Below are 16399 nucleotides of genomic sequence, written 5' to 3'. Positions count from 1 at the left end.
GTAGGTACGGCCTTTAGGAGGAATTTTCCCTGGGCGCAAATTGATGGAGCAATCCCACTCCTGAGGTGGTGGCAGGGTATCGGCAGCATGCTTATCCATAAGGTCTCTGTAGGTGTCAGGCCAACCAGGAAATGGTGCGACATTCGTGGAACCGGTTGGCAGCGCCGGAACAGTACAATGCTGACGACAATATGGACTCCAATGTTCCAACTGTAAAGTGGACCAGTTGATACTGGGGTTATGGAGTCGGAGCCATGGAAGCCCCAGCACAATGTCATAGGATGCTTTGGGAATCACAAAGAATTTTATTAACTCTTGATGCAAAGTACCAACTTTTAAAAGGACAGGTTCAGTACGGAAATGAACCTCACTGCCAGGAATCTTGCTGCCATCCATCACGGTAACAGAGATAGGCGGAGATATGGGTACCAGAGGAATTTTCAACTTGGAGACAAGGTCATAAGAGATGAAGTTTCCACCTGACCCGGAATCTGCTAGGGCAGAACTGGGTATGGGTCCGGCTGGAGTCTCGAGGGACACTGAAAGGACAAAGTCATTATCGTGATTAGATTTCACAAGTTGACCCAACCTGACTTCTCCATTGCAGGTCAGGCCTTGGCGTTCTCCTGAACGCTTAGGACAGGCATCAATGAAATGATTGGAAGCAGCACAATATATACACAATCTATTGCGCTGCCTGCGGGCACGTTCGACAGGAGTCAGGCGTGATCTACCAATTTGCATGGGTTCTTCACGGTCAGGAGACACAGAACGTGATTCAGGAATCTCTCTAGGAATTAACTTCTTTTGTTTTTCAAGACCTCTCTCACGGAGGCGTAAGTCAATCTTGACACATTGGGAGATAAGGTCTTCCAACCGATCTGGAAGATCCCGGGTTGCCAGCTCATCCTTGATGCGATCTGATACTCCTAACCAGAACGCAGCTGTCAAGGCTTCATTGTTCCACAGTAACTCGGATGCCAAAGTCTGAAAGTGGACCACATATTGCCCCATGGGCCGAGATCCTTGTTTGACCTGAAGGATATCTGTGGAAGCAGAGGCTGAGCGACCTGGTCTATCAAAAATACGGCGAAAAGTCTGGATAAACATGTCATAGTCTGCAAGGAGAGGATCAGACTTCTCCCACAGCGGTGATACCCATTCGAGGGCAGTTCCGGAAAGCAATGAGACGATATATGCAATCTTTATTCTAGCTGTGGGGAAGTTGTGAGGTAACAGTTCAAATTGAATTTGACACTGATTAATGAATCCCCTGCAGGTTTTGGAATCACCGTCGTATTTGCTTGGTACCGGCAATTGGAGACTGGAATGGGAAGTGGGTGGTAAAAAATTTTGGACAGTCGACACATGAGTTGACAATGACTGCTGCATTGTATCCAATCGACTGGATACCTCTTGAAGATATTTTATCACTCGCTGCTGAGTGGCTTCTTGAGTCTCTATCCGAGCGGTAACATTTTGGATGACCGCTGGTCCCACACTGGGGTCTTGAACCGAGTCCATCGGCCTTGAACAAACTGTCAGCACTGGGGCTTTCTGTGTTCCCGGTTGTGACCGTGGTGGGCCAGTGGAGGGCGCTGGATAGCAGAACGCTGGTGCTTTAAGTATGGACATGCACTGGGGTGCAGAGCACAGTGAACCAGAGTGTTGACGGAGACCAGGAACAGGGGCGCGGAGTCTAACCTGCCAGCGGTATTCACCAGGGAGCCCCGCAAGGAGCTTTGGACTTAGCTGCGTCTGACAGGCAGGTCGCGGCCCCCTGCCCTGGCCCTCTGGATGCAGGCTGGGGTGATGACACTTGAACTTGGAGAGCTCAATGAGGGAAGTGCAATCTGGGAATTGCTGGGGATGTCAACGTGAGATGTCGACCGTGGTGTCGACAGATGAGGGAAGGCCCCGGGGTACTTGCTGGAAGTATAGGACAGATGATGTAGTCACTATGAGAGCAGCAGGGAGTAGTCAACCCCGGAGTCGACAGAGTCTGTCGGCAGTTTTCAGGACCAGGTGGGAAAGTCACTGATGGGCTGAAAAGCCAAATGATGTTTGTAGCGGAACACCGGTTACTCAACTGCAGGGATGGAATCGCAGGAGTCTTCTGGAGATGGAGAGAACCAAGTAGTATCGCAGGGGTACGCTGGAGATCTCGGAGCCTTGGAAACTTCTCTGACACAGGAGATTCTGGGAACAGGTAAGCAATTGTTCAAGGCAAGGAATGAAGGCCCAGGGCCTGAGTTATATCCCCCTTGCCTTTCTGTGATTGGCTGCCAGCCGCAGCACTAATCAACACTGGGGAAAGACAGACACACCTGATTACTGCACAGGTGTGTGTGGGTCAGGGATCAGGCTGCAGAACTCAGGGAAGTTCACTGGAGAGTTAATCACTGGGAATGCAGGGCAGCTGCAACAGCAGCAGCTAGGAGCAAACAGGCATAGAAACCTCAGAAACTGACTGAACCAAGTCAGGTTCATGACACCTATTAGTCTCACACGTAACACCACAAAAATTTTTTTTCTCAACTTGGGAGGGTTGGTTTGAAACTAAATATTATGGTAAATGGAGGTAGGAGAGAGAGGGAGGAAAGGGGGAGGGAAGAGGTAGAAATGCTCGATTGGGCTCTTACACACGAATGCACGTAGATATGCAATTGTAAAGGAAGGGTAGGTGGGGGTAGAGGGGAATAGGGAGGGAATGGGGAGAGGGAGGGCAGGGGAATAGGGAAAAGAAAGGGGGAAGGGATGGGATGGATATATGGTCAGGGTAAGGGCCTCTTAAGAAAGATATGGGGGAGGGGAGGGAGGGCGAAGGGGGAGGGAAAGATAGGGGAAAAGGGTAAAACACACAGAATATGCACTATTTTGTCGGTAGATGAATAATAAGGGGACAAAAATAGTGGGACACCTGGTCACTTTCACTTGTAAAAAATTTTTTTCTTTTTTTTTCTTCTATTCTTTTCTCCTTTTCTTTACCTCTCTTCTCCCTCTAATGTTATATATAACCTTAGATTGCTCTGACGAGATAGTAACCCACAGAGGGGAAAAAAGGGGGTACTCTAAACCCTTAAGAAATGAATGCCCTTGAATAATAGAAACCTCTGTATCAACCAGATAAAATAAACCAGTTGTAATAAAATGGGCCCGCGTTGGTCCTACAGCGACAAGTATAGCCATCGAACACGGAAGGTAGATGATTCTCCATATTGTTTATGAAATATGAATAAATCGTAGAGACTGAGGAATGCAGGTTGTGTTTGTATGTTAGTCTTGTATAAATATTATGTAAATGTATGATATTGAAATGTCTGCTATATGTAAAGTCCTTGTTTTGTATATTGTAGTGTAAGTATAAAGTGAAACAAATAAATATTAAATTAAATCAGAAAGAGTGAACTAGAGTAAGGCCCAATATACACAATTTGAGCACAAATAAGGAATGGAAATCCCAATAAATGGGAATACCTCACCCTGGTTATGTGTTGTGGTGGGCTTTGATAACAAAAGCAAATAATTTTGGGTTCGAACGGTTGGACTTTAACAGAAAAAGCCTATTGCGGTGGTGCTGAGCCTAACTGTGTGTACCCATAATTATTGGGGTTGGAACGGTGATACTATATATTATCTTCTAGAAGCTGCTAAATAAATAAGAAGTTGATTGGTTGCCCATAGCAACATCCCATGTGAAATAGAACAGCCATTTTAGTAAATTTCCCATATTATATTACCAGACCCCAACAACAACAACAACCCTGTTTCATTGTTAGTCCCTCTATATAGAACTAATGTATACTACTACATTACATTAAAATCCTGATTGTTTCCCATCTGAGGGGAAGTACTGTCACTGACCACTAGAGACCACTCGATGGACCAAATTACTCCTTTGTGCGAAGTGAGTGCAATTTTTGCAGGGACACTGATCTGTTTCTGACCATCAAATGATTTTTCCTGTTGGGTGCGAGGGGATGTTTTTTCATAAGGGGATTCAACAGGAGGGGGCAGGTTTTCGGTGGGACGGGCACTCTGGGACTTACCGACTCAACCAGAATCAGGCCCTGGGTTTGCTAATGGATAAACCATGGGCATTTGCAGAGAGAGTTAGATTTGGGTGGGGTTTGTACTTCAAACTTATCTATATTGTAGTGTAAAAAAGCTACAAATATTAGTTACAGGTCAACACTGGCATGGTCTGATTATGGTCCGAATTCTGGTAAACTCACAAAGCACATTTTGGGCCCGATTCTGGTTCACTTGCAAAAGCAAATTCTCTCTTTAATGGACAGAACCATGTGCACTGCAGGGGACAGATGTAACATGTGCAGAGAGAGATAGATTTGGGTGGGTTTTTACATCAAACTGAAATCTAGATTGCAGTGTAAGAATAAAGCAGCCAGTATTTACCCTGCACAGAAACAAAATAACTCACCCAACTCTAACTCTCTCTGCACATGTTACATCTACCCCACCTGCAGTGCACATGGTTTTGTCGATTAGCAAACCAAGGGCCTGTTTCTGGTACACTTGCAAAAGCAAATTTTCTCTCTAATGGACAAAACCATGTGCACTGCAGGGGGCCATATGCACAGATGTAACATGTGCAGAGATAGTTAGATTTTTGGTTCTGTGCAGGGTAAATACTGGCTGTTTTATTCTTACACAGCAATTTAGATTTCAGTTTGAACACACCTCATCCTACCAGAATCGGGGCCTAAATGTGCTTTGCGAGTGAACCAGAATTAGGCCCATAATCAGAACATGCCAGTGTTTACCTGTAACTAATATTTGTAGCTTATAAAGTATTTTCAAGTATTTATTCTCATGTGAAAAGACACATTTTATTTTATACATAAATTATGAAACAAGCAATCAAAGTAGTTGCTCTTGCACATCAATCTGCATTACAATATATACCAACAACGTCACAGGTGGATCACTTAATAAAATGTGAAAGCATATAGCCACATACTCTTTTGCATAGAATGAGATGTCACAAGTCATCATTTATTACAACTGATGCTATCATTCCTCATAAATTTTAGCGTATACAGTACAGTTGTTTTCTGCAGACATTGATTTGGGAAATTCCATGGAGCGGTTGGTGTACTTTCCATTACAGGGAAGTAGATATGCATTGGCTGCTATCCAGATATGGATATGACTGCAAGCTACAGTACAGCACCTACTCCACACACACACGCTGTATGTAGACAAAGATTTAGCTTTCTGGTAGTACTTCTTTTAAACATACTTTGGGCAAGATGTAATAGGGTCCGATTCTTAAGAAGGTACAATTTTATTTGGTCAAATGCAGAAATCACACGTTTACCGAAAATCGTACATGTAGTACTGGGAGATTTTGCCGTAAAAAATGACACTTTTGCATTGACCAAAAAATTGCACTTCAAAAATCGCATATAGATGTTTTCTCATTGAAAGCATCAAAATCACAAATGTAAGAGGGTGTGATTTGAAAATATGGACCTGCTTCTGGCAGGCGAGTTTGATAGAACCATGCACAGATTAGTGAGATCTGTTCACTACACTAGTGAAGATGAGGGTAAATGTGAGTAGCAGCTACTTGTCACATAGCAGCGAACCGCTGAGTCTCTCCATCCTGTCAACTACAGCACTGACCATCAACATATGTCACATGTAGCACATGTTGAGACATTGAGGAGAGAGCCCACCCCATGCAGTGCCAGATTGTGAGGGTTGGTGGGCATCAGTGGCATTGACCAGAAAGTCCTTGCTCTTTATTGAATTGTCACTGGTCTGCAGGCCGCCTCTTGGGGGCTGGGTTGAGGGCAGGCAGCCAACTTTACACTCCGCTGCTCTGTGAGCATGTGAGTCAGCTTCTTCTAGCGCAGGCATGTCCACGGCCCTCCAGCTCTTGTGAAACTACAAGTCCCATCATGCCTTGCCACAGTTTTGCTATTAGGGAATGCTAAAACTATGGCTCTAGGGAAATGCAGGCACAGACTGTTTCATGGACTGTATAGTATGTATTTCATGGAATAAGTTAGATATAGATCCTTAAAGTAATCTTTCTGATGGAAGATTTTATTTTAGTGTTATAATCAACATTTGTTTTCTAACAGATCCACAATTATGTCGGCCATGCCAAAATCATTGTCCAGCTGGTGACCAATGGCAAGGATGTCCGGTTACACGCCCACAGCTTAGTGGGGAAGCACTGTGAAGATGGAGTCTGTTCTATAAATGTCGGACCCAAAGATATGATTGTGGGGTGAGTAGCTGTCAGAGATTCTCTTCCCTAGACTTTTGTGTTTCAGGAGTTTTGATTGCCCTAGAACTAAGGTTTTCAACTTCATCCTCAAGAACCCGAAAAGTTAATTTTGTAGGTTTCCTCACTGAGGGGTAGATTTATTATAGCGGCGCTAAACGGTTCCTGCTTTGCCTCATCAGCAAAGCAGGAGGGGACACCAACAAGATGTATCAACATCTTGCCGACCAAAGCGGGGGAGCGCTAACTCCCCCCTCCGGCGATGTCCCTCCTGCGCATCAGTTATTACTGATGCGCTGCCTCCTTCTACCCCCCCCCCCCCCCCAGCCGGGATCTCGCTACTCAGATCCCCAGCGCAGCTCAGAGCCAGCAGCAGGGACAGCACTGTCCCTGCTGTGGGCATAGGGCATCGCCGCCTGCAGCTGTCGAAGTCGATAGCTGCAGGCGGCGAAAGGGTTAGCGATGCTGACCGTTCATAAATTAGGCAGGAGGCAGGCGCACAGCACAAAATATCGTAGCTGCGCTATGCCTCCTGCCTTACACCGTCGCCGGTAAAGTACCCGGCCAGCGGGTTTCATAGATGTAGTGAAGCGCTATCCCCTGCTTTAGCGCACGGGGATAGCACATATGCCTCACACCCCCGGATCATAAATCTGCCCCTCAATCACAAGTGAAATATTTAAATCCATCTGTGAATCTTTCAAGTTGTGTCAATAAATAATGAGCACACCTGCTGGGTGACCTGAAAATCAGGAAATGTTTGTCCTAATCAGGATAAAGTGTAGTAAATATAGGCAGATTATCAAGGATGCACACACAGCATGATATTGAGACTTTTTGGCCAATATCTGTTATCTAGACTGACCAATCAGATTATCTGTCTCTAAGCATTTTTTGACCATTTTATCAGCAAAACGCTGAAATGCTCATACCTACACACTACACAAGGGCGGTCTTTGAAAACCACTGCCCAAGGAGTAGCTCAGGAAGGAACTGTAAACCTCTATGCACAAGTGTTTCTGATTTTCCTAAGCACAAAGTATGTGAAAGTATGTTTTCCACACAGAGTGACATTTAGTGGTTTATGTACAGCGATATGACACTACCCACACTATGACTAGTAACACTGATACTCATGAAGCATATTTTTCTGACATGCTAGAAAGACTTAAACACGTTTCAGTTTCAAGTTAACCTGGACAGGAAAACATTTTATTTACATGCTATGAATGGACTTTCCTAGCACTCACTAATATATATAATAAAAGCTTACAGAAATGGGTGTTGTCGCTACTCCACCCTAATATAATATATATTGTATTGAGTAGTTCTCAGCACTGTATTGAAATCTAGAAACATAGTACACTTTAATATGAATACAATGTATTCTTCCATAATTCCTACATATAAGGCCCCATATAATCAAATGTTATAGATGCTGACATTTCAATAAGGAAAAATAAAATTCATAAATCCATTGGTTCGACCACTGGCAGTCGACAGGGCTTCCGTCGATACCTGAAATAGGTCGACATGACTAAGGTCGACACGGTGGGAAAGTCAAACAAGCATTAGGTCAACAATGGGAAGGTTGACATGAGTTTTTCACATTTATGTCGACATGGACACCGTGTATCGTGTACCACCCCATAGTGGATGGTTGGGTATGAAATACTGCCTGTCGGCACATGTCGGCTCAAAAAATAAACTTGAAAAACTCATGTTAGTGTTTTGACTGTCGACCTTCCCATTGTCGACCTAATGCATGTGTCGACCTTCCAACCCTGTCGACCTAAATAGGGTTGACCTGTTTACTATGTAACTGACACTACCAACAAGACATTGCTTACAATAACTAATACTTTGGCAAATGAATGCATTCCAACCATTTCTGCAGCTGGGCACTGGGTGACTGACTTTTTCACTGAGAGACTAACCATTACTAACGTATTGTCTCTAATTACCAATACATATAGGCCCTCATTGTAGTTTATGCGCCACGTTGTGAATTAGCAACAGGGACCAGTGGTGAAGATCTGCGCATGCGCAGGTCTTCACTCCGGGCGCCCTCGGAAACTTGCATAGTCTCCGAGGCACATGCAGCGGGTGTGTACCCACAAAAAGTCAAGGTGTGCCCAAGAAAACACTGAGCGTCCCCATGCGAACGTGGGCGGCCACCTGCCTGCCCTGTTCTCGGAGCATGGTGCCGATAATCTGTCACCAGAGAGTGACTTAAATCAGCGAGTGATACAGAAAACATCAAACCATCATATGATTTCGGACACCCATGCAGCACTGTTGGGAAAAATCGTCCAGTAGAGGGGCGGGCGTTCGTACAGGTGGCGTTACATGGTTCGTAAAGCAACGAACTAAAGCTGCTTTGCGAGCCAACCAGAATGAGGGTCATAGTGTGTGAACCTCTAAAGGGACAGTTGTAAATACTTACCAACTTAGCGGACTCGCATCTTTTGGGCCCTTTATTTTGTCTTATGCAGAATGTTGCTAGAGCGGTCTATTTCTGTGTTTTTTATTTGTTTTTTGGGGGGGGGGGGATTGAGTGTTCTTCACGCCCACCTAGCGCTGACCTATTTCATATTCTAGTTCTTGTTAATGCTATTATGCTTGCATAAAAATTACAATCTCTTGAAAAATATAGACGTAGGAAAGTATGCCCACAAAGTCATATAATATATGCATTACCAATAAAGGAAGCACCAATGCACTTCAGTAGTGAATCTGTAATCAGAACGAAGCAGCTTAGGTATGTGTAATTGATATGGTTTTGGCTGAGCTATATGCATCGCTATGCAGGTCTGCATCTGTTTGCAAATAAGCAAATCCACTCATGCTGTACTCACCCGTTAATAGACCCTCTCCAGTCCCCCCCCCCTTAGTTTGTAGGTATGCCGAGGTGAGGGTCTGTGTCTTCTGACACTAATTTCCTGACCCTGGCAGCATAATTTCCCTGGTTATCCTGAGTAACTTGAGGGTTACTAAGGTGGCCAATGTCCACACAGGGGGATCCAGTGCTGCATCTTCGAGAGCAGCAGCGGATCACAGAAGCTACCAGGAGGCGCCTGTTTACACAATATGCCTCCCGCCGCATTTGCATATGTTCATACAGCAGGTGCGTTCGAGGTATATTTTGGCTAATCAGTTCTACATAAGGTATTGCCGGCCTTAAGTTCAGCTGTTGCATATGATCTACCAAGACTAACAGCCATCATTGCCCTATGTTTATGTTTTTGCTGTAACTTAGCAACCTGTATTGTTTTTCTGACTATAAATTCATGGGTGAAATGTAATACGATGAGAGATTTAGAAAGTGAGAGATTTGGGAAGAAATCTCCAGTTTTTTTTAAGTGGCAATCAGGGGCGTAACTAGATATTCGTAGGACCCATAGCAAAAGTTTTTAAGGACCCCCTACTTAGCAGTTGATGATGACAAATGTATGTAAAACATATTACTTATACAGTAAGATGGGCCCCCTTCAGCTCTGGGCCCCATAGCAGCTGCACCCCTTGCACCTATGGTAGTTACGCCCTTGGTGGCAATCATTTACACTGCAAAACCAGTTTGTTTTTGCTGTGTAAATGATTGCCACTTTAAAAAAAACTGAGATTTCTTCCCAAATCTCTCCCTTTCTAAATCTCTCATCCTATTACATTTCACCCATTATGTGCTATTACCTGGCAATTGCTCTGCTATGCTGTTTGGCAGATGTGTATGCCCTCTGCAATACACCAAGGTTTTGAAATTATAGATTAAAGAATACTTACATCAGGCATGTCCATACTATGGCCCTCCAGCTGTTGTGAAACTACACATCCCAGCATGCCTTGCAGTTGTTTCAGCATTCACTAATAGCAAAACTGCAGCAATGCATGATGGGACTTGTAGTTTCACAACAGCTGGAGGGCCACAGTTTGGACATGCCTGACTTACATCATTTCTTTTTTGTTCCACAGGTTTCCTAATCTAGGAATTCTTCATGTCACAAAGAAAAAAGTAATGGAGATACTAGAGGCACGTATGGTGGATGCTTTCAGGAGAGGATATAACGCTGGCATCTTGGTGCACCCTGAGTTAAATTATCAATTTTCAGCAGATAGGACAATGACTGGTGAGTGACATGTACACCCCATCCTGTACAGCAGGGTTGCTGATAATCTGCACTGCCTACATCTGGTTCTTAGATCGGTATTGGACATCCAACTTTTCCCCAGAGATAGTGAAAGATTATCACTAGATTGGGGACTGTTAGTTTTCCAATCGTTAACTACATCCAGGCTTGTGGGTAGGACGTCCAGCTTTAAACTCCGCAATACATTTGTACTCGTTCCCTATTCAGATCTGCAGAGCTGAAGAGCATCACTTTTCTAAACCTTCCATAGGAGTACTATTGTGTTTAACTACATATGCGACAGCAGGGAAGCGCAGGATATATTAAATATATATTTTATCACAGTCTATACTACCTTATTTGCAGTTCCCAATCCAATGCCTACATCTAGTTTACAATCCCTAACCCTAGCCATAATGAATAGGAGCCAAATTACATGGTTCTTCGATTATTCTGTAACTGTGATTTAGTTAATCTGGTAAATTGTGCATTATAGTGTGAACAGTATTCTAGTTATTGCTTTATGCTGTTCATACGTATAAGCACCAGCAGTGGAACCAATTTGAAATTTGTAAAAGCACATTTTTATTTTGTTAAATATTTTGTGGATTTTGTATTCCAGAGCGAGAAAGAGATGTAATACGACAAGCAGCGTATCAACAGTCAAAAGACATAGACCTCAGTGTAGTAAGACTGATGTTCACTGCTTTCTTGCCCGATAGCAATGGGAGCTTCACAAGGCGACTTGAACCAGTGATATCTGTTCCTATCTTTGACAGTAGTAAGTCGTGTGAATCTGTGCAACATTTCATTTGAATATTTAATTGTATTTTGATATTAAAACAAGATTATTTTAGCAGATATCTTACTGCTTCAAACACATTTAGACAATTTAGACACTGTGACTAGGATATCAAGAGATCTTTTAATTGACCTCCCCTCACTCATCCTTGGTGACTTCAATATCTCACTTGACAAAAACACAGATTCAGTTTTTTCTAAGTTTCTCTCTCTATCTTCCTTCTTTGACCTAACTGAAGGGATCTGCTGCCACTGATTTGAATTGAAGTTTTGTAATCTCCTGCCTGCCCACCTCTACCGCTGCCTGTTCCCTGCCGACCTTTCTCTTTGGCTGGCAGTGGTGGTGGTGGGGGTGGTTTTGAGGGTTCTCGGAGTGCTGCCAACGCTCCTGCTTGTCAGACTGACATGACAGGCACAGCAGCAGAAGATGCAGAGTGGGGAGAGCGCCTGCAAGACACCGCTGGCACACACCTAGTTACGGCACTGATCAGATGCAATACATAGCACCTACTATGTACCGCTGATGGTCCGATTCCAATTTATCTTACAGTATTTGCTGCACGTAAGATCTCCAGGCTCTGATACAATGTGCACGGGAACACCCATAGCATCAAACCTGATGTCAGAGACCTCTGAAATGGCCAGTTATAATTTAATATATAATATAATATATCTGTCGTAATTGGATGAAAACATGTCAAATCAGACCTGTTCCCTTTTGCCTATAAGTCCCTTTACAGCAGGCATGTCCAAAGTGCGGCCCGGGGGGCCAATTGCGGCCCGTGCTGTAATTTCAAGTGGCCTGCAGCCTCCAGCCAGAAGCGGGCAAACGATCCAATCTCATTAACGATTTCCTCAGAACTCCTGGACAAACAATTTGGTGTCAAATAGTGAATGATTGTACAAACGATTGCACATGAACATTTAATCTTTAACGATGGTGGAGGGGAGTGGGAGCCAGTCGATCAGCTTTACCAAATCGTGCATACACATCAAATGATTGGCACACATCGCTTTCGATTGGTCTATGATCTTTCTGCATGCAAGAAAGATCATCGACCTCTACCAACGACCGGTGGGGATGTACATCATTATCTATATCGTTCATACACACGGAACAATTTGAGCGATTGGTCGTTTCAGTCGGTTGGGAATGCTCAGATCTTTTGCCAAATCTATCCGTGTGAACGCACCTTTAGTAATAAAAGTAAAGTTTTAAACAAGGGTGCCCCGCAAAAAAAACAGAGTACTTCCCCTTTTTAAAGAAGATTAATGACATTCACAAGAGCGCAAGTTTCACTTATACAAGATGAGCGAATGTCTGCTTACTACTTTATCGTAATGAGAAAATCCACTCATGTATAGTAAAAATCAGTGCAACTGTGTATGTAGGCATCATTGTTCTCATTAGTATCAGGACTTATACCAATCTCATGCTAGGAGCAGAACATAATTACCAACAGCTGCAGTTTTTTTCTCTTGGAGAAGCAGGTAGGGGGTTACGGGGGCGGGGGTGGACTAGTCACCTCTTTAGGCCCAATGATGCAATTCAGTTATCATAGAATTGCGTCATTAGACCCTGCCTCTTCCCAACAATATTTATCTCTGCATTCTGACAACTTTCTAGTGGATATGGGAAGCGTGCTCACTCATCTGGAGTTGTGAGGGAATACCCGAAAAATCAGATGTCTTCTGCAGAATCCAGGAAAATAGGCAAACATGGTTCAGAAGATCAGTCTGATAGAGATGTCCCATATCTGCATGCTGCAATTGAGCACGGCAGCTTCCTGACACAAACACGTGACACTCTCATGAGATGGAAGCGTTCTATGGAATGGCATGGTTGCTGCCCAGTAGTGCCTACAGTACCTCTCAGCATGACACTTTCTAGGAGGGACAAAATACTCTGTTCTTGGACTTCCTTGCTTGTGGCAGTTGCAAAGGTGGATCAGCAGCACAGTCCAAAATTCAAATAGGGAGGCCACACCTACTGTCAGTGAGTCCTGGACTGTGGTGTTTGGCAGTGTTTGGGTGGCATTTGAATTTAGGATTTCTTCTTCCCATTTTACACCCAAGTTTTATATTTGTATCTTTGTGAATTGTTTGGATGTTGTACCGATGGATTAAAACTGTACTTCACTATGCAGATATCTCAAGTCTCATTTCCTCCACATGATATACCAGGCAACCAGTTATATAACGGAGAGAAAAACAGAGGGAGAATCACATAATTCTTGAGCAATGGTTAAGCGATGGTCTTCATACACAACTATAGCGATGGTTAAGCGATGGTCTTCATACACAACTATAGCGATGGTTAAGCGATGGTCTTCATACACAACTATACTAGCTGCTGGTGCGCACTGTTACACCATTTTGTTTCATCAGAATGTGTATATTTTCACTCCACATCATGGATCACATCTTTTCATCTGTAATGTTTTGAAGATGTCACTTTCTCTAGTATTTTTAGACAATCTTTGTGTTATTTTAAACTTTTGAAAATGTTATTTTTCTTTTTGTTAACATTCTGTGCATTTCTATTCTGTCCTCAGAAGCTCCAAATGCATCTAATCTAAAAATAGTGCGAATGGACAGAACCTCTGGCTGCGTTACAGGAGGGGAAGAGATTTATCTACTGTGTGATAAAGTACAAAAGGGTATGGGCAGATTTTTCCGACACAGCTAATATACGGGTGTTATCTGTTATGATTTATTCATAAAGTAGCATGATTTCATCATTTACTCCACTGTGACACAACAGGACAACTGTGCTCAATGAATTTACAAGCTATAGACCAGGGGTAGCCAACTCCAGCCCTCGTGAGCTACCAACAGTTAACGTTTTTCATGTCTCCTCACATAGGGCGGGATGTATTAACATACTGTACATCGCCGCCCCTCGCCATGCCTCCGCCGCGATGCCAGCACATATTTACTAACATATGCGGCTGGCATCGCGGTCCGTCACCTCCTGGGCTCTGCGGCATCCCCGACATATCCTCCTGCTTCCTGCAGCAGGAAGGACATCCCCGGCTGTGACATGCTGCTGGGGGAGGTGGAGCAGCACGGCAGACAGGGGAGGGTGGTGAGGACGGCAGGCAGGGGATGCGATAGAAGCCCATAGGCTTCTATAGGGTATCACCACCCAAAAGTGGCGATACCCTGCCTCGGTAAATTTGAAAATGCAGTAAAACAGGGGTTTTACTGCATTTTCATCATAGTACACCCCGCCCAGAATCACAAGTGAAATAATTAACTCTACCTGCGGACCTTATAATATGTGTCTGTGAGTAATTAGTACACCTGTGCACCTGCTGGGTTACCAGCAAAACATGCACTGTGTGGGGTAATGAGGACCGAGTTCCCTGACCACTTATTTAGCTCCAACTGTGGATCTATTAAAATGTGTCAGTCAGTAATGAGTGCACCTGTGACCTGTGAGGTGAGCTGGAAAACATGAACTGCTGATAGCTCTCGAGGACTGGAGTTGGCTACCCCTGCTATAGACAGATCACCTCTGAATATGCTGATGGATTACACGTCAGCCATCTTGTCTCAGACATGAGATTAGGAGATAACACTATATACAAGGAAGTTCATATATCTCACATACAAGGAAGTTATTTATTTCCATCTTATTATTTTTTTTACATTTTACGTCACACACTTGCCCAATAGCTCATGTTATCCTATTGAAGGCCATCAAACAGCAGTTTGACAACTATACCTATGGGTTTAGCAAATGTTACTTTTCGCATAAAATTAAGAAAATAGAGTATTACATGTAAACATACCAAATCAACAAATTCCATCACTCACATTAGCAGCCTTTAAAGTACATTCTTTCACAGTTCAGCCAAACTCTAGAAATTTCCCTTGATGAAGTGGCTCCAGCTACCTGTCACACTCCACGTAGACTTACTCTGATTTAGACCTGTTAGCAAGGCTGCAATTTTTGCAGATTGACAAAACCATTGTGCACTGCAGGTGGGGCAGATGTAACAGGTGCAGAGAGAGTTAGATTTTGGTAAGTTATTTTGTTCTGTGCAGCATAAATACTGGCTGCATTATTCTTACACGGCAATTTAGATCTCCGTTTGAACACACCTCATTCTAATCTAGCTCTCTATGCACCTGTTACATCAGCACCACCTGCAGTGCTTGCTTAAGGCAAGCAGGATACATGGTGCAGGTGGATATGGCAGGTTTGGGCTGCGCAGCATGACCTCTGAAGAGTTTTGGGCTGCAGCCACTCTGTGTAATGCCCTCCCAAACACTATAAGACTCTCTATACTTTAGTCCCCAAACCTTCAGGCTTTACTTTCATTCTCTTGACCTTTGTGAAACATTCAGGTTATTTAGGCCTGATCGCATGACTGCGTAATTTGAAGGCCTGGTTAAAAATCAATAGACTGAGCATGGGTCTTCCTGCTATAATAATTTTTTAATTTCTGGCCATACACAAGTTCTGGGTTACGCACAGACTGCACAAATCATTAGATAGGGAGTAAGTTGCGTATGGATTGGCAGCTAGGTGCAGATCAGCGTGATTTTTGGAAGCCATTCGCAGACCTGCAAGGGATGGGATTTCACTCTCTCTGGGTATCGTGTACCTGTTCACCGGGCTCTGCAAATTAGCAGTCCAGTTACCAGGTCTGAAAAACCCCCATTGTTGTGAAATAGATTGCACCTATTAATGACTGTTTTTCTTAAGACTTTAAGCTTATGAGCAGGGCTTACCTCTATATGGCCCTTATTCTGATCGGTGCGGATATTCCCGCATGCGGACGGACCGCCGATGTTGATCGTCTGCGCATGTGCAGAGGTCACTCTGCGCATGTGCAGGCGATTTCGCCGCACGGATTCTTTATACGCCGCACAGGGGGCGTAGAGGGGCGTGAGGGGCTACTTAGCCTCATTACCCTATGCATACGCCCCCCGTTTCATGGGCGTTCCCATGCAAACGCGGGGCGTATGCATGGTAATGAGGCCGTGACGCGTGGGTACGGGGCGGGCATCTGACATCGCCGGATGTCAGCTGCCCGCCCCCATACATGATTTCACACGGACAAGTGTCCGTGTGGTCTTGTGTTGCGGGACCTGGTGGAGCGTGCGGCCCTGCATTCGATGTTCGGCGACCATCGAATGCAGGGGCTGCTCCCAAGACGGAGGAGGCGTATCCCCGTCCAATTTCATGCGGATCGCCACATAT

General features: G+C 44.2%; 1 protein-coding gene across 5 annotated transcripts in view; it reads left to right on the top strand.

Annotated features, from left to right (window-relative positions):
- The window catches only part of NFKB1 (nuclear factor kappa B subunit 1), a 109674-nt gene that overhangs the window by 60073 nt on the left and 33202 nt on the right, over window positions 1–16399 (top strand). For all 5 annotated transcript variants that reach the window (XM_083179018.1, XM_083179017.1, XM_083179019.1 and 2 more), the window contains 4 exons: window positions 6114–6262; window positions 10229–10383; window positions 11006–11164; window positions 13740–13844. In XM_083179018.1, the coding sequence (XP_083035144.1) occupies window positions 6114–6262; window positions 10229–10383; window positions 11006–11164; window positions 13740–13844 (568 nt within the window). The remainder of the gene's footprint in view (window positions 1–6113; window positions 6263–10228; window positions 10384–11005; window positions 11165–13739; window positions 13845–16399) is intronic.

The sequence above is a fragment of the Crinia signifera genome, chromosome 1 (assembly GCF_055691185.1).
Source record: "Crinia signifera chromosome 1, ASM5569118v1, whole genome shotgun sequence".
NCBI lineage: Eukaryota > Metazoa > Chordata > Amphibia > Anura > Myobatrachidae > Crinia > Crinia signifera.
The sequence above is the reverse complement of the archived record's forward strand: the minus strand, read 5'-3'. Positions and strand labels throughout refer to the sequence as shown.